Source organism: Strix aluco, chromosome 2 (assembly GCF_031877795.1).
Source record: "Strix aluco isolate bStrAlu1 chromosome 2, bStrAlu1.hap1, whole genome shotgun sequence".
Lineage (NCBI taxonomy): Eukaryota > Metazoa > Chordata > Aves > Strigiformes > Strigidae > Strix > Strix aluco.
Genome location: NC_133932.1, coordinates 134,222,149 through 134,241,468, shown reverse-complemented (window position 1 = coordinate 134,241,468; position 19,320 = coordinate 134,222,149). Strand labels below are relative to the sequence as shown.

Genomic DNA, 19,320 nt, shown 5'->3' with positions numbered 1-19,320 from the left:
ATCAGTTTACAACAGCATTAGGCTTCATGCTTATTTCCGACTAGTCCACATCTAGAAGCTGAAACCTAACAAAGGCCACTGAACTTCACACACACCCATATATTTATAAATGAAACCCCGCAGTGCTAAAGAATCAGATCAGCACTGAACACCACTTGCTGGAGCAAGCAAGGTGTCAGAAGGCACATCTGCCACCTGACACTCCTCAGAGCAGCACTTACACTTCTCTTCATTACAGAAATTAGTGTATTTGTATTAGAATAGCACCTTTTTCCTGCACTGTCCCTCCTTGCCCTATCTGGTCACAAAAATGGCCTGAACCCTTAATAGTGCAATTAAGTGAGTGAAGCTGCTGTTTGAAAACAATGGATATGAGTTTTCCAATAGCAAGCAGTTCCAGTTAACATGCCATCAATTTGATTTAGGCTTTATTTAGAGGAATGAGGTACCAAGATGCCATTTTAATTTCATTTTTTCAAAGTTACATCCTCAGATTATGTTTTCCTTCATCTAGATCCTAGTCTTTGCTTCATACTGACCTTTAGGGGTATACTCTCAACTGAGGGGACCAGCCTGACCACAGGGGAGCTAACATAATTTACATCAACTGACAAGCAAGGCATGTGTGTCATTAATACAGGATTAGCAGTTCAAAGACTGAGAAATGGTCTACCCTAATAAAGGCCCAGGCTGAGGATAGCAATCAGTTGCACAGAAGAGCTGGTTCAGCTGTTGGATATGCCACAGCATAACCCAAAAATACCAGGCAGCAGAGGAGCACTTGAACTGAAGGTAGGGACTGTTAAAGACACTAGGACACAGCAAAGAGACATGGTGAATTTTTCTCAGAAACAACCACTAATTTGGGTACCCACACAATGTTAAGGCACTTAAAAATAACCAAGTCACTTTACACCATGGTAATGCAGAAGGTGAACTTGGGGATGCATTAATTTTCTCTCCATCTTTTAGACACCCTATGTCTAACATTTCAATATAATCATCCATACTCCAGAGCTACAGAATATCAAGGTCTGGAACAATCTCAGACTTCATAGTTAAGTAGATGTTACTTATTCAGGGCTTGTTTTGCAAAGCCTGAGGATCTGTAACTCCCCAGGGACTTCAGTTGGCATCACAGGTGCTCAGCTTACATTTACGCTCCCTCCTTACATCTGCCCCCAATTTTGGCACACCGTCACAACACAATGTCTTCAGTCAGGAATCTTAAAATGGGAATGTCAAAACATTTCAGTTTATGAAAATTTTGAGACATCAACACAGCAGGACCTGGAATTTTGTTTTTTTAAAAAAAAAAAAAAAGACATACTTATTTTTTCCAAGATCTCTTCATCTGACATTTTTGGCTTTTTCTTTTGTTTCTCCGTGTTCGTGACCAGCATGTCAGGCACTGTTGTGCTGTTTTCCGAGGGAGAAGAAATAGGAGAGGTCGCCACATCTCTGGTAGGAGGAGGAATGGGGTCTATCACAGAGCGGGTATATATCTAATTTCATTGAGAAAAATATACATGTTAATACAAATCAGATGAAGGCTTAAACACTTATATTCATCTTGTTATTGCTGTCAGGGATGCATTTCTATAGCTACTTTGTTAACAGCTAACATCACTAAGCAAGGATGCTCTTGTCCCCCACAAACAAGGCAGGTGATAATACAAAGGTGCTCTTCCAGAAGGAATGGCTGCCACCTCCGCCCTCCTGCTCCCAAGAAGGGCTCAGCACCATGCCACACAGCATGGATGAGGAGCCACAGTCAAGATCCAACTGAGACTGCAGCAGCAGGGGCTGAAGGAAATATTTCTGCTCACAGATTTTGTGTGTTCAGGTCGCGGAGCTATCACGGGAGGTGGAGCTGCATCATCTTCATCATCTTCATCTTCAGACATGGAGGGCACTGCGGGAGTCTCAGAGACAGCCTTCACATTCTGTATGTGGTTACACAAATAGCAAAGTTAAAAACTCAGTCTCCTGTTATAAACAAATCACAAACATTGGGTTAAGCTCTTAACAGAGACTGCATTGAAACAAGCACAGAAAAATAGTAAGGACAGGCAAGAAAGTTAAAATATATGAGAAATTCAAACTCCAGCATCCTGAGCCTGCATGGTAAACAGAGGGGCATGGCAGCACTGCCTGATCTCCTCTGTCAGTTAAAAACCGTTACCCCTCGTCCTGTCCCTACACCCCCTGATCAAGAGTCCCTCCCCCCTTTCCTGTAGCCCCTTTCAGTCCTGGGAGGCCGCCCTAAGGTCTCCCCGGAGCCTTCTCTTCTCCAGGCTGAACAACCCCAACTCTCTCAGCCTGTCCTCACAGGGGAGGTGCTCCAGCCTCTCGATCATCTTTCTGGCATCCTCTGGACCCGCTTGAGCAGGTCAATGTCTTTATGCTAAGAAGCTCAACATGACCCGACAAGGTGCGCTTGCAGTCCAGAAAGCCAACCATGTCCTGGGCTGCAGCAAGAGGAGTGTGGCCAGCAGGTCGAGGGAGTGGATCCTCCCCCTCTACTCCACTCTTGTGAGACCCCACCCAGAGTAATGTGTCCAGCTCTGGGGCCCCCAACATAAGAAGGACATGGACTACAGGGAGTGTAGGGATAGAACAAGGCATAACGGTTTTAAGCTGAAAGAGGGTAGATTTAGATGAGATCTAAGGAAGAAATTCTTCCCTGTGAGGGTGGTGAGACACTGGCACAGGTTGCCCAGAGAAGCTGTGGCTGCCCCCTCCCTGGAAGGGTTCAAGGCCAGCTTGGACGGGGCTTTGGGCAACCTGGGCTAGTGGAAGGTGTCCCTGCCCGTGGCAGCGGGGAGGCTGGAGCTGGATGATCTTTAAGGTCCCTTCCAACCCAAACCAGTCTGTGATTCTATGACTGCAAAATAAACTTGGTGAAATCCTCCACTAGACCAGTTCTGCTTGTGCATCATCAGTTCCCTAAGAGTAGCAGGGGAAAAGGTATTAAAATAAAGTTCTCTCTGGAAAAGAGGGAAAACAACATAGTATTTCACTGAACCTAAATTACTTGAAGTCACCAACATCCTGACATAACTGCTAATGTGCACTTCACATAACACAAAAGCTTAGCCTGTTAAAAGTCACAAGAAAAAACACCTACGTACTGGGAATTTCCTGAATATCTCCAAACTTTAAGGCTACCCAGTGTCTTCTACAAACATCAGACTACCACAGTAGACTGGTAACTACTGCTTTTTTCAGGATTTACTTTAAAATCCAACAGCCTCAGATATTCTAAGCTCCCAAGGACTGGCATACAATGACATGTAATAATGAACAACAGCAGAAACATTCTGCTTTTCATAGAGTCCTAAACAGTCAGATATGAATATGCTGCCTCCAGAAGGGAAAGAAGCCTCCAGAAAAAGCCAACTCCAGATAATGGCACAGCAGTGAGAAAACAAGAGATGAGGGAATTGTGGGGGTTTATGAATCATCTTAAATTGAAAGTTTTGTTTCTTCCATCTCACACACACATATAGAAATGTTACAGAGCTTTTCAGCTCATATTCCCTAACAAAGCAAACAGGAGTGGTGCCTGCCCTGGTAAGGACAGACTAAAGGTCAAGCACAGAGGAGGAGAACCTTCTATTTCCTTTTCTGCTGGAGATTAGTTTGGTTAATCAACACTAATCTACATTAGTTTTGGTCAATCAGAGCTTGCAGGTTAGTAATTAAACTTTGTTAGATCACAGATGTTTATAGAGACGTATAAAACAGAGCAGTTATCAACTTCTAGATACAGGAACAAATCAACTTTTATGAAAACACAACTATTTCTATTCCTTAATTCCCTTATTTCTACTCACTAATTCACTGTTCACTAATAGAAGTTTCTTCTGTCTACTTGATTTTCCCCCAGTTGAAAAAAAAAGGAAAAAAAGGAAAAAAGAGCAGCATGCCTTTCTAGGATAATTTGCCTGTTTTTATAAACATATATTCACATGTTTTTATAAACATATATTCACAATATAAATATATACAGTTCAGATTTTAAACACTAAGCAAACCGAAAGTTTACATGTAGCTAACACTACTTCATGCAAGTTTTTAAATTCTGAAACTTGAGACAGAATGCGAATAAAAGTCTTACCAATGTATTTGATGAATTGTAATCCTCTGCTGATTTATCTGAAGGAGACAGATAATAATGCTGTTATAAATGAGCAGCAATGGGGAAAGGCGAAAGGGACAAGCTCCCTTTGGAAGAGGCAGGAAGAAAGGCTGCTCCCAAACCTAGGCGTTACCTTCAGCTCCCCAGAACAAGGTGACTCCTGGCAGATATGGGAATAGGGGGTAAAAAATTCTTCAGACAAATGCAGTGGCCCCAAATCCCTGCTGCAGGACGGTGGAATTTCCCAGAGCAACACCTGAATGAATACTGTCCTCCATCCATATACAGAATATTTTTGGTGGGCTAAATCACCAGCAGAGGCATCACAGTTAGCCCAAGACCTGCAAGATGTTCAGTCCCAGCCACCTAAACTTCCTGGAATAGCGACAGAGATCCCAGAGATCCCCACGAGCCAACCAGTGGACTTCTTTTCTGACTATCCAGACACATATGGGGAAGATTTGTGCTTTTATCCCTGCCTGGAGCCTTCCTAATTAATACCAGTTTTGGTGACATGGCTTTATCCTCTTAAAAGAAGAAAAGCAGGGATTAATATTTAGAAAGGGAAGGAGTTACAGCTGAAAGGGAAAAGGAGGGGTCATTGCAGAAGTCCTCCAGCAGGCAGGTAATCCATACAAAGGAGGCACAAAACCTTGGCAGCTTTGATTTTTAGAGGAATCCAGCCAGCAGTTACCAAGCACCACGCAGCTGAGGCATATTCCTCAATCATGGCCACAGGAGCAGATCAACCCTCCACCCCAAGCATGCATGAAGCAACATCCACACCCACGCTGGAAACTGAAACTGGTGCAAAATTTAGCTGCCTGTTTTCTCCAGGGATCTTCATCACTGTGAACCCAACACCAACACTCTGGGATCTGTCGTCTTCCAGATTCTGGCTGTAAGCTTCAGCAAACCTGTGTGGTTTGGGGATTTAGCCAGACCTCCTCTTCTGCAGCTACGTTGGGCATCAGGATTAACAGAGCAGTGTTTTAAAGGAAGAGGGGTACTTGAGGAGCCAGAGACTCTCACTCACATTTTCCTTGAAAAGACAGCATCTACTTGTTGATTAAATGAAACTTCACACGCAGCGACTAACGGAAAGTTGGACAAAGCAGCCATATGTGACGACCACCACGTACCTGTGAAACTCATGTACTTCTGGCTGTTTGAGGTCTTCTTGGAGTTGTAAAACTCCAACACGTCCAGCACTGCCTGGGGGTTCTTCTTCTGCTCCGACTTGGTGATGTTGGAAGTCTGCAGTAAACGCGCCCACTGTTCCGGCATTCCCTGTGGGGAGATGCACCTTGTTAGCTCAGTCAGCCTAAGGTTGTTGACAGCACACACACCCGCCACCACAACTCTGCCACACGGTTTCTGTGGTTATAGGGAAACAGAAATGAGGAGAGGAAAGCAAAAGAGGTGGTGGATCGATACCTTCCTAGTCACTGGCTGTGTTACAAGTCACACGTTCCTTACACGGACGTGCAAACGCCACTCTGCTCACGGGGCTCTGGGTGAGCCCCACATCCTTTGTAGACCAAAACTCAAAAGACAGAAAGGAGCAGACTTAAATACTGCAGTTCAGGAAGAGCCCCAAGCAGGAAAAAACCCTTTATGCACTGGTATACACATATTTACATATATTCAACAAAGACTATGGAAGTAACACACACTGTTACTACATACACACTAACTACATAACATACACATAACTACAACTAGCATCTAGCACAATGCACACACAACTCATTCGACTCTTCTTGTAGCACTGGAGTTCTTTGATAATAGCAGTTTGGTGCCTATTGTAACCAGAGCTGGGAAAGCAGAGATGTTAATGTTGCATATGAAGCTCAGAATTTCATTACAGGGGCATCATCTCAGCCCAAAAATAAATACATCTGAGGTACAACCAGACCTGTGCCTTTCATCACCAGAAAGAATAACAGGTTGTATAGATGAAGTGGCAACTGACTGGGATCCTTTATCAATAGTTATCCTCCCTGCTCAAAAGGATGGCTGCACTATGCAGGTAATACTCCATCAGTACGCCTAGGTTAACTTGGGCAAGTCTAGAGGCTGACATGCAAAACACAACTGCACACATGATTCAGATTAGGAGCACAAAGTCCCTGAAAAAGAAGCATATTAAAGACAGGTAAAAACAGCTGCTCACAAACACCTTCTGCTGCTATTAAATACTATCTCATAATCAAATTAACAAGAGTAATATGCTGAAATACAATTCTGTCTTCATAGTATTTTGCATTTCAATTAAAAAAACATAAAAGGATATGACATTTAGCCTTAGGACAGCACATACACAGTCTGTCATAAGTAGTTATGCACAGCAGTGCGTCTCCTAAAGGGGAGCTCTCAGACCCCCACTTAGCAGACAGAAACTACGCTGTAAACCTAATTCAGCTCTAGAAGAGGAGGGGAGAGGAAAGGAGGAGAGATATACCATGTTTTGCTGTTCACATCAGCCGACAAAACAGGAAAGGAAAAGTTTGCTGGCAGCCTGGGCTCCTGGGATGTGCCAAGTTTGACAAACAGTCTCTCACCAGGAATTAGTGGGTAACCTCTGCAGATGTATTTCAAAGGAGATCAAACTAGATGATGGTAATAGCCTTTGCAGCATTACTATATAAAAGATTAATGGGTCCTGGCTCCTCCCAGCAATAAACCAAACCACACAGTTCTCTTTTCCTCCAGATTCACTTACTGTGAATTCTCCTGTGACTGCATCAAACCCCACATGAATTGTGTGTTCGAAGTCTGAAGGGAGGGAGATCTCTGGCCGCTCTTTCTCCTTCTTTTTATTGGCTGGAAGAGATAACAACAAAATCCATAAATCCATCAAGAATTAAAATCTCCCCTATAACTTCCAATTTAGCTGCCCACCCTTTGCTAGTCATAGGATTTCAATCTGGGGCAGACAAATAGCAAGTTTAAAAACTTCGTTACCTCAGTTAAGAGCAGCCACAGCAAGTGGACAACAAAAATCCAAGTCGTGTAACAGGACAAGCGTAAGACAAAGAAACTGATATTTTGGGTATGTCAAGTATCAACCAGTAGGTCTAGACTCAACAGCACAAGAGCTATTTACCTAAAATATTCACTCAAACTTATACAGGTCAGAGTCAAAAGCACTACAGTGGCAGTAAGTGGAAGCCATGCAGTTTTGAACACATTTTTTTATTCATTGTTTTAAGCAACTGTAAAAAAAAAAAAAAAGTGCTGTTAAATATACACTTGCCTCTCATATTAAGACAGGGACAAAATTAACTACAAATGCTGCTTATAAATTGCTTCCTTCATCCTACTTCCTCAAAACAGTTTATGAAGAAAATCAAATATAACATGTGTGCTTCTGCTACAAAATTTTATGAGAGCAAAACCATTTATATTTTTCTCCTCACGAAATGAACTAAATGTGGTTTTAATAACAGGCTTTGAAGACACAAAGCAAGAGGGCAGAATCTGGCAGGTGAGGAGCAAAGTCGTGAAGAAACAGGAAAGGAAATAAATCAAAGCAGATGCACCCTGCAAATTTTAAAGTCGGGTCTTCAAACAAGATTATCATTATGCCTTGGATTAAGTTCATCCATATTCATGACATGTTAAGGACTCCACCTTCCTTTTAATAATTATTGTAGTCAAGAAATTGAGATCAGTTTAAGGAAGAACCATGTTCTACTCGGATTTGCTGCTGCTTGCAGTTGTAAAATCAGCAGAGCCAGGAGAAGGTGACTAAACCACTTATGCTTCCCAGCTGCTACCATTTTTATCTAAGGCCAAACAGAATTTGTTTCGTGGCTGACATTCCCCAGTGCATTTTTGGCAACATGAATGCCAAACCCCAGGTATTTCAGAAACCTGTGAGGCTAATGCTCAATATTGCAATTATTTAAGACGCTGCTGGTGGTTAGTTGTGCAGGGACGGTCAGGGCTCGCCCCAAAGGACCAAATCCTATTTCCTTCAGTGCCAGCTCTGGCACTGTTCTCTGTGTCATTACAGAGTTACTGTTGCACAGAGTAATTTTGGAGAAAAAAAAAAAAGATCAGATGCTCCATTTGGGACACGAAGATGGAACAGATTGTTTTCGATCCCTCTTTCAAACAAAAGGGATGGGGGAAGCTGAATCGTAGAAGAGCGACAGAGTTGCCAAGGGGAAGGAGGAGAGAAAGCTGCCGTGCTAGAGGAGCCATCACAGAGCGGGGAGCTAGGAGGAGAGAGAAGCAGCTGCTGGTTAGCAGATGGTGAGCATCTGCAGCATGGGGGCCTGCCAAGAAAGGAACAAGCAGCTGCATCCAGCAGGTATACAGAATAATCTGCATGCGCTAGAGGTGGATGCAAAGAAAGAGGAAAAGAGGTGCACAGAGCCATCAGAGGCACCACATTCTATAGCACTGCTGAGGAGTAAGGTGTCAGCTCAGCCTAGAAGCCCATCATTCAGGTGAGCAAGAAGAGGGCACCTGTACTAGCACCGTTATGCAGGAGTGCTGCATGGGTGATGCACACCCACACATGGTCCAGGACGACTGCCCTGGTAGATTTTAATTTATCCCTAAGAAAGCTTAAGGGCATTAGGTTGCTATCCAGAAGTCAATATACTTATGTGGGTTTTTTTATTTCTACATTCAGCCAGCCTGAGCTACCTGCTGCACACCCAAATCCCAACGATCTTCTCTTCAACCAAGCGTTCCACTATCCATTCAACCAGCAAACTGAGATGACTGCTGACTGCTAACTTATCTAAAGCAGGAGATGCTGGCCTGAACGAGCCTCAGCTACACAGAGCAATAAAAACAGTTCTGGAGGGACTGATTAAATAACATAACGGCCTCTGTCACATCAACACTCCAGCTCTCTGTTCGTGTTCAACACATCAGCAGAGTTTCAGTACAGCTACGCTGCAATACAGAAACAGGAAGAGATTTTTCTGCATTTATGACTTACATTGTTTTCATACCCCTGAAGCAGTTAATGTTCTCCCAGTTATCTCAGTTTCCTGCAGCCATTTCCTACAGCATCTCAACCCTTTGCATTTTCCCTCTCAACAACTCTTTGGGGCAGCTAGCACAAACTCACACTAAAATCACTTTGCCTTAGCAATAATGTTACAGCAGGTGAAACCATTATTGCTCTGTTCACTTTTTAAGATCTGCCCGCCTGCCACACTCAGGCTTTTATAGACTGAATTCACCATCGTGTGAACACACATGAAGCTGGCACATGAATTCAGTGATTTTCCTCCAGCAGTCTCAGAGGACAATGAACTTCAGAGGCTTTTGATCCAAAATCTGACAGATCTAAAAGCCATTAATAACATAATTACTTTTTATAGCAGATATTTATGTCATAGCAGGAGGTATAAGATAAAAAGAATTAAAGAGACGAGCACTCCCAATCTTGCTGAACACTTAATCCCCTTCTACAGTGATTATCCTTGCAATGAGTCAAAAAGCCTTGAAGAATCTTAAATTAAATAAATATGAAAAATTATACATCTGTTTAAGAAGGCCTACCTACCACCAAGTGCTTTATTCCCACAAACACCTTACCACCTTCTCACTGAAAACCTCACACGTCTAATGCTGTTACAAGAGCCACCCGTAAATTTCTTATTGTGCTCTGGCAATTTGAGCTGCAACTAGGAAGCATGATGTCCCACCATGAAGTAAGCCCGTGAGTACAACCTGAAGCATACTGAGATGAGAAAGGTCTCCTCCACTGGTACAGTCGAATAAAGTGCTGCCCCTGTCACCATGGAAAGCACTCCTCGTCACCGGCAAACTGTCACTGGCCCAGGATTTAAGCCCCATGTGTCCTTCACACCACAGCTCTGTTCATGCACAGGAGTCGCACAATGGAAAAGACACTTTCCAAAGCACCTTCAACTAGAACCACCCTTCTTGACCCAGTGACCTGTAAAAGATGCCCTGAAGATGTCCCCCCTTGTTGGCCTCCCCTCTGATCCGGACCCACAAGCTCTCAACAAGTCTGTCGCCTGCTCCACAGCAGTACTCCACAGGCTTGAGCTGCACCTTTGCATAAAGCACAACCTCTTCACCACCTTTCCCACCCATCCTTCGTGAAGTGCCTGCTCCAGTACTGTTCCCTGTCCAGAGGGAAGAGCTCCCACTTCTCTGTAGGGACTGACAGCATCAACTTCAGCAGCTCCCATGCTACAATGTAAGAGCCCACATCCGTATTTGTAGCAAAATTAACCACTGAGCATTCTAATCTTCACAGGCTCTTTGCAATCCCAGGAGAAGTTAAACACAAATCACTGGCTTCCCTGGGGAAAGATCCAAAGGTAATGGATTTGCCCAAAATTACATTGCTCTATCTGAATGGAAACCAACTCTCCTTTTAGTCCAGCCAAACTAACAAATAAACAAATTATTTCAGCCACAAACCAAAGAGAGGTGTTTGAACACCTGGGAATTTCATTAACATTTAAGCAGCAGAAGACACTGGGAATTTAGCTGTCATCATGAGATTAGAAGAAGTTTTCATAAGATGAAAACCAACCAATCTGAAGTGAAGGTGACAGTGTTAAAGGTATTTTTTGCTTGATAGGAATTAGAGGACAGAAGTAACCATTCTTGTTCGGGCAGGTGTATTGCAACAGAAGGCTCTGCTGGGCTTGGCTAAACAAAAATCTCTCATGTCTCGAAGCATCTGCCACGTTGGCCAATCTTCAGTAAATGCAGGCCTCTTCAAATCAGTGGCAGTCTGTCTGCTGATTTTACCCAAACCATTCACTTTTGCAGCTCTCCCTTAAAATCCAGTTCAAGCTAGCATTTCGGGTTGTATTTCTTTTACTCTCTCTCTCTCTCAATTTCAGGTGATTTCTTTGTTCTCTGCAACTGTTGAGCCTGGAGATTTAAAACCCTCACCCCCTTAAGTAAACCAACACAAAAATCCTGCAGCTTTTCAGGATTAATACTCATAATGGCAAGTTCTAACCGAGAGCCAGCAAACTTTTAACATGGAGTTCATGGGTTTCTGGATTGCAGAATCAAAAATCTATATTTGTAGAACAATCCAAAGTTGCCCAAGGTATCAGATAATAATAATAATGAACGTTGCAATATTTTGTAGAAAATGAACTTACATCTTGGGTATTTAAATTAGTGAAACTATCACTCCAATTAGTCTTCTCGCAAACAAAAATGAAGGCAGCAGCCTCCCCCCTGAAGCCCAGGAAGCTGAAGATACCTAGGCTTGACTTTAGCTACACAGTGTCCAGATACAATTGCAATGCAGACTTTACAAAAAGCTGATGCATTAGAAAGAGGAACTCCAAAAATAGGTCAGATATAAAAAGAAACCAGCATATATTAGGGGACAGAGGTGGGTTTTTTTTTCCTTACATCACTTTGAAAGATTCATGAGATGTGCTTTTTAAATATCCTGATCTTAAAAATTAGAATTTCATGTACAGTTCACGGTTCCTATCTCCATTTCCATCTGTTACAGTCCCTATAACACAAGAAAATTCCTTCAGTTCACAAGAAATGTACAAGAATTTGCAGTAACTGATTATTCTTGCAGCAAGTAGAAAATGCCTGACCCAAACGTTAGGACAGAGTAAACATCCATGCAGTAACATATGACTGGCCTAGCAGGAGATGGACTGTTAGTCATGCTTAACTCAAATTATTTGCTGTTTAAAACAACAAACAAGCAAAAGACCTCCCCCTGCTCCCCACCAAAGGAATCGGCAATGCCAGCTTTAATTGGCCACCTTGTAATTGGTACATAACTTTACGATTTTAAGGTCATTAAGGACAAATCAGGCTGGGAAGTGGCAGCGCTAGTCCCAGTATTCAGGGACACTATTCTTATAATTTAAGGGGACAAAAAAAAAAAGAGCAAAACCAAGCATAAAATAGAGTAAACGGGATGGATTAAACGTGGCAGGGACAGTTGTGCAGGAAACAAACACACACCATTTCCTAAAACCTAAACCATCATTAAGCATCAGGTGCTCAACTAAGGTCATTCAGAGCAACATTCAGACAGGTGGTTTATAAGAAGAGACAAAATACTGTACTTTTATCTCCTGGTAAAATAGATCGGTAAAATCGGTCCTTCCTTTTCTTTTCTTCCGGGTTGGGAGGCAAAGGTTTTGAGCCATGGTTTAAAGTCCCAGCATCTTTGCTTCCCGATCCAATCATAGTGCTGGTATTTCTCATTGGAGGAGCAGGCGGTTTGTCTTCTGTTTCAACTCCATTGTTAGACATCTTCAGCTGGGGTGGCCGTTACTAGGAATACAGAAAAGAAAAGAAATGAGAAGCCTTATTTATTTATTTTTTGTAAACTAGAATCATACACTGCCAAGTAAGCCACAAGTAGGTATTTGCAGACCAGCCTGTAACATCGTATCAACACAGACCCCTTGTCAGCGCAACAAATTCTACTCAAGCTCCAAATTTTTTTCTGTTAACAGGAGTATGTACAAGCATTTGAGTTACTGATCATTAAGAAAAGCCTGTTTTAAGATACAGCTAATTCTCAAGCAAACCATGGAGCAGTAGTGTAAGGTCAGGGCAGAGCGATAAATATGAGGTAGCAAAGAGCAGGAATACCTGAGATGAGCCAACAAGTTGCTGAGCTTCATGCTAGTTCCACTAAAAAATACATTAGAAGGTTTGCATCAGTCTCCAGCACAGCGTGAGAGAGACAGACTGAAAGAGTTTCGATACAGGCGCTCAGGCTCCTTTCCTGAAAAGCTGCTGAACTGGTTCAGAGGCAGAGATGGCCGGGAAGCTGCAGAGCTGTACCCACGTCATCGCAGACGCGGTGCCACAGCCCTCACTAGTCCCAAGCCTGCCCTGGCCTTTCTGCAGCAGCGGCATGCTTCAGGCACAATTCAAACCGCCAGAAAGTTGACTGTGTTTTGTTCTGCGTTTGGAAGGGTCAAACAAAACTAGATCCCCAATACACACATAAATCCTTAAGTAAATAATCCCCGCTGTGCAGATTTAAAGACGGAAGCTTTGGGAAAGGGTAATAGATTATTCTGCAACAACTAGCTTGTTCCACCCAAATGAGATCAGCGCTACTCCAGACGCAGCCTGGCTGCAGCGAGATCCTTCTGGAAACTGGAATTTGTCTGCATTACATTCTCAAAAGAAAGTTGGGAGTTAACTGCAGAACAAAGACCAAAGCAGGAACAGTTTCTGCTTGAGCGGAAAAAGCAGCCCAATGGCTTTATGAACTTCACAAACAGCAAGGGAAGATGTTTTGCTCAGGGAGAATTATTGGGCAGCAGAAAGTCGAAAGTGGTTTGCTCTCCACAAGTGAGAAGTCCGGCTACAAAGCCGAGATCACTGCTGGCTTCCAGGGAGCTGCTTTTCCATAGGATGGACTCAGAGGAACGACACTGGGGTCACACTCCAAACAGATCCCACAACCATACCACGGTCCTATGACCACACACCACCCAGACAGCCTTCAAAGTCTTCTTTGGCCAAGCTACTGATGCTCAGCATAACTGGGAAGAATTGGACCCAGGGCACGCTGCTCTCACAGCTGCCGGGAGCTAAGGAAGGCAAATGCTGCTTGTGGGAAGGTACTCAGCAACATCAACATGTCAGACTTAGCTGAAAGCAGCAGTTCCCTAGCTGTCGCCTGCCAAGCCATGGCTGGTCTGCAGCTCCACCTTCTCCTCAGCTTCTTTGGTTCCCGGTTTCTTCACACTTGCTCTTGAACGGGAGGGCTGGCAGTACCGCACAGCCCATAAGGCTTTGAACAAGCCTTTACACCCAGGGAGCTCTGGAAGAGGTTTGACCCCAGCCTCGCTTCCTCCCAACACAGCTGTGCAATGGAATTTTAAATGACAGACTAGCATTTGGGGTATTGATTTTAACAGTGGGGCAGTTTTGGCATTTGGGAGGGGTGGAGGGAAATTAGCTGTGCATTTGTCTGGGTGTGTTCTGGCAGGTGCCCCGTGCATTTCCCATCACTCATGCTTCAGACTCATGTCATTCTCCAGTATAAAACGGAGCAGAACTAAGTGACAGCTGGAGTGCCAGCCATGAAGTGGTACAAATGACTACTCTCCCTGTCTAAGCAGGGGAAAAAAGTCTAAACTAAAACCCAACTGGTAAATCTGGCAGCCACTGCTGTGCACATATCTTGTGCGACATGAAGATATTGAGGCCTCACTGATAGGCTTTGCACATCACAGTTAGTGGCTGGTACTGAACTGGCACAAGTGAAGCCTTTGAAACAACCTCAGCAGAAGTGCCACATAAGAGCTATATTCCCTGCACTGATGCTTATTTAACTGTGAGAAAGCACACTGCCTGGAAGGTGCTACGAATATGCTGCAAATAGGGAAGCAGAAGGAAAATGAATGTTAGCAGCCTGCCAAATGGCCCTCCCCAGGAGCAGGCACCACATTTGCTGCTGCAACACTCCGGTTTACCCCAGAGGGGTTTGAATAAATATGCATCCAAGGATTCCCCCACCAGCCAGACTTCCTGCAGCTGCAGGCACGGCTAAGATGGCAGGGGGGGCTGCATCATTGCTGGGTCCCTCTCCCACTGTCCTGGGTTTGTGTGGCAAGGTTTTGGTAGTGGGTGAGCTACAGGGGTGGCTTCTGTGAGAAGCTGACAGAAGCTTCCCCCGTGTCCGATAGAGCCAATGCCAGCCAGCTCCAAGACAGACCCACCGCTGGCCAAGGCCAAGGCCATCAGCAACAGTGGTAGAGCCTCTGGGATATTGTATTTAAAAAAGGGGAAAAAAAACTGTGGGAGAGGAATTGCAGCAGGAGAGAGGAGTGAGAATACATGAGAGCAACAGCCACCCAGGTCAGTGAAGAAGGAGGGGCAGGAGGTGCTCCAGGAGCCAGAGCAGAGGTTCCCCTGCAGCCCGTGGTGCAGCCCATGGTGAGGCAGCTGTGCCCTGCACCCAGGGAGGTTCATGGGGGAGCAGAGACCCACCTGCAGCCTGTGGGGGACCCCACGCCGGAGCAAGTGAGTGCCCAAAGGAGGCTATGACCCCATGGGAAGCCCAAGCTGGAGCAGGGTCCTGGCAGGACTTGTGACCCCGTGGAGAGAGAAGCCCAGGCTGGAGCAGGTTTGCTGGCAGGACTTGTGACCCTGTGGAGGACCCACACTGGAGCAGCCTGTTCCTGAAGGACTGCACCCCGTGGGAGGGATCCACGCTGGAGCAGTTCATGAAGAGCTGCAGCCCGTGGGAAGGACTCACATTGGAGAAGTTCATGAAGGACTGCCTCCCGTGGGAGGGACCCCACGCTGGAGCAGGGGAAGAGTGTGAGGAATCCTCCCCCTGAGGAGGAAGGAGCGACAGAGATGACGTGTGATGAACTGACCACAACCCCCATCCCTTGTCCCCCTGCACCTCTCAGATGCAAGAGGCAGAGAAATCAGGAGTAAAGTAAAGCCCAGGAAGGGGGGGGGGGGGGGGAGGAAGGTGTTTTAAGATTTTGTTTTCTCATTACCCTACTCTGATTCAATTGGCAAAAAATTAAGTTACTCTTCCCCAGTTGAGACTGTTTTGCCTGTGACAGTAATTGGTGAATGATCTCTCCTTGTCCTTATCTCCAGCCACAAACCTTTTGTTATATTCTCTCTCCTGTCCAGCTGATGAGGGGGAGTGATAGAGCAGCTTTGGTGGGCACTTGGCATCCAGCCAGGGTCAACCCACCACAGCCACCAAGCAGAGAGGTGAGCAAGTGAGGTGTGCTGTCAGAGGGACAGGACTAAGGGGGGGGACAGAGTAAAGTTTACTGTATTGGGGAATGGATGCAACATCGGACTGAAGGGCAGTACAAGGAAGAGAACAGAGCAGCATGTGGCTCCAGGCTGGAGAAAAAGAAGCGAGAAGAAGAAACATCCCCACCCCACACCCCAGATTACAGGCAGAAGCTGGCGTAGTGCTGGGTGAAGGAAAAAGAACGGAAGAAAAAAAACCCAACCATGAAAACAGAAGAAAAACCTCTGTATGTCAAGCATCCTCACTCTCAGTTCCACCAGTGCAAAACCCCAGGGACATCAGCTGACAGTTTCTTCAATACGAGAGGGTTTTTCAAAATCTCTCAGTCGGAAAGGATAGAGCACAAGTGAGTTACTATTTTACCGCAGGGCTAGAAACACTGGCAATACAAGCTCTTGTTTATCTTACATTATTCCCTGAATAAGCAAGTAACTGCTGAGAAGTTATGTAGTTTAACAACATTGTTTGTAACTATTTGATAACTGCAACCTTCACGTGGGCAAAGCCTGCAGTGTACCCCTCTTCTTTCTTCTCCATTGCTCAAGCCCCCAGATCTTCCTCCTCCTCCTCAAAGTCTTACCTTTGGAGTTACAAGAGATATTTCATCTGTTTGGAGATGGGGGAGAGGTGTAAGAGAAATCCTTCAACCCGCAAAACTGAGAGTCTGGTTCTATAGATGTTATCCCCTGTAATAGCAGCACTATCCTAGAGAGTTCCCAAAAGCCTTTTTCCACTACATATTTAGAGGGAAAAACCAAGCACCTGCTTATGTGAGTCCTCCCACTGTGATACAGAGACTCAAACTCAACATCATTATACTTTAAACTTCTGTTGGCTTCAAAGTATGTGGACGAAACCCTGTCCTGAGAGAACGACACCCACCTCTCCAGGGCTTTACAGCGGGACTGAACTCCCGGAGCGCGGAACCATACTGAGTGGTTACAGAGGCAGCCGTCTCACCGTAGCCTTGTTGACTGTGCAAATTCTCCCTAAAATAATCTCCTGCCAATTCACACGTAAGCAGGCTTTCAACAACCCCCCTTCTGTAGGCCCTGCTCAAATTCAGAGCACCAGGCAACTGCTTCAGCAGCCGGCATAACATCAGTGCTGGGACACTGAAGTGAGTCACTCTGCTCAGCGCGATCCATCCCAACAGGAATGCAAAGCATCACTGGACTGAAATTCATCTTACGTTTCCACAGTATGATTAAGTGAACGGTGGAAGCAATGAAAGAGCACATGAACTTTTCAACTGCAGCCAGATGAGGGAATACATTTTAGCTGCAGACACAATTATTCTCAACTACCATATATATTAAAATACCAGCACTCAAACCAAACCCCACAGACACCACTAGGAAGGCACAGTCGTGATGTAGGGCTATTGTTTCTGCAGCCATTTGGGAGTACTGAAAGTTCGAGTTGTTTCAGCACACAGTACTTATGAACAGAAAAGTTTTATTACATACCACAACCTGTGACTGCCATAAGTAAAGTTTGTGGCCTTCAAATGCTCCCTGCCCCTCCCCATCAACTTTGTAAGCCCATTAGCTAAATTAGATTACACCAGTCTCACCAGAGGCAAACAGCAGACCTGAGGAACTCTTCTTTCACACCTACAAAAAACTTCTGCAGACAGGAAGGAGTGACAGACAACCACACACAAGGGGACAAGAGACTCAGGAAACCACTTGGCAGCTCAAGACCGAGCAAGTGGAGGTACTGAGCAAAGACGGCACTCGCAGGTGCCAACAGCGGCGTCCAAGAGTTCACAGTACAGATGTGCAAAGATCCGCACAACGCTGCTGATCTGCGTTAAGTAGATATGGCTCAAAATCATGAAGTTTATGCCTGTAGTTTTCCTGTAACGCAAGCACAGGCTCCTGAGCCATTCATCTAGCAGAGTGGGACCCCAACATATGTGGAGCCTTCTGGCACTACTGTGTAACACACACACACACACACACGAAAGAATTTAAAAAAAAAAAAAAAAAAGAGAGAACAAAGATGCTCTATTTATGTCATTTTTCCTTCTGGTAAACCACATCATTTAAACCTGATGCTCCACATTGAACTAAAAGTTTCTATCAAGCTGGTTGTGTTTTCTTTGCATTGCTTAGCAAGACAAGCAGATGACTGATTGCTAAAACAGAAAGCAATTAAAAAGTCAGAGGAGCTGAAACCTACGCTACAGTAGATGCCATAAAGATAACTATGTCCAACGCATACTAATTGCTGGAGTCAACACGAAAACTCATAAAAGAGCCATCTATAATTCATGCAGTCTGGCAAGACAGTAGCTGTAAGTTACTCACTACAATTTACAGATGAATAAACTATATTAAACAAGAGAGGGGGGAGGGAGATGCTCAGTAACTGTTTTTCCCTCTCTGCCTACTACCAGAAGGAAATCTTGCATTTTTCCAAGATGTTATTTTTCTGTTGTTGCCAGTGTGAGCAAAGGGTGTCTTGCCCACAAAAAAAGGCAGAAGGAGCCTTGACCTTTAATTGAGTTGATCCTGAGTTCATCCTGATCAGAATGAGCGTTTTACCTCTGCACCAGTATCCCAGCACCCTTCCACCCCATGGCTAGAGATTGCTTGTGCACACAGACAGTTAAAATCTCCTTTTTCCTCCTTGCACTACCCCGGTAGGAAGGAGCACAGGCAGTCCCCTGCTCTGTTCAAACACATTGCAAGCAGCAGATTCCCTCCCCGTGTGTCACACTTACATCCAAATCCCAGCAGAAAATTTAACGCAGAGTTTACCAGCTGGGTTTCGATACAGGATGAAAAGACACTCATTCATTTTTTATTACTTTACGTGGGATTAAGTCTCAAACACAGTCTCACATCGAAGGAAAGGCACCCCACACATGTTCCACCTGAAAAAAGAGGCAAGAGGTGTCCTTTTCCTCCGCCTGACAGCGGATGGGATCTGGGACACACGCTGTCACAGAAAAGGGCAGCAGCAATACACACACCCTGAGGGAGAACAGACAATCGTCACATTTAGAGGTGATTAAAAAAACCCAGAAGCTGTAGCATCTAGCTGTCTCCCCAGCCAGTTACTGCACATCTGTGTGCTGTGCAAGTGTGCCAATTAAACAGTCAAGGGCCATCAATGCATCAGCCCAGACCCCAACATTTACATGTGAATTAAAAAAAACCCTCCAGCTTTTCATAAAGTTCTAATAAAGAAAGAATTGCAAAACAGCAGTGTTTGCTCATCTATCTTTAGAATTTACCTGTTAAACCCCTGCAGGTGCTGCCAACACCTAGAGATGCAGACGAAGGCGCTAAATTAAATGAAAAAATAATCACTAAAAATACATACACAATTAGAAGAGAATGTACCCACAGTCAGAGCGGGTGGGTGTGAGGAGGGGGAAGGGAGACACTCTCATGGCAGATGG

General features: G+C 44.7%; 1 protein-coding gene across 7 annotated transcripts in view; it reads right to left on the bottom strand.

The window, feature by feature from the left end:
- Nucleotides 1-19,320, bottom strand: part of PAK1 (p21 (RAC1) activated kinase 1) — an 83,859-nt gene that overhangs the window by 27,578 nt on the left and 36,961 nt on the right. For all 7 annotated transcript variants that reach the window (XM_074816443.1, XM_074816439.1, XM_074816438.1 and 4 more), the window contains 6 exons: nucleotides 12,214-12,424; nucleotides 6,870-6,970; nucleotides 5,287-5,434; nucleotides 4,124-4,161; nucleotides 1,830-1,946; nucleotides 1,331-1,505 (listed from right to left, as the gene is read on the bottom strand). In XM_074816443.1, coding sequence (XP_074672544.1) covers nucleotides 1,331-1,505; nucleotides 1,830-1,946; nucleotides 4,124-4,161; nucleotides 5,287-5,434; nucleotides 6,870-6,970; nucleotides 12,214-12,403 — 769 coding nt within the window. In that variant the 5' untranslated portion in view covers nucleotides 12,404-12,424. The remainder of the gene's footprint in view (nucleotides 1-1,330; nucleotides 1,506-1,829; nucleotides 1,947-4,123; nucleotides 4,162-5,286; nucleotides 5,435-6,869; nucleotides 6,971-12,213; nucleotides 12,425-19,320) is intronic.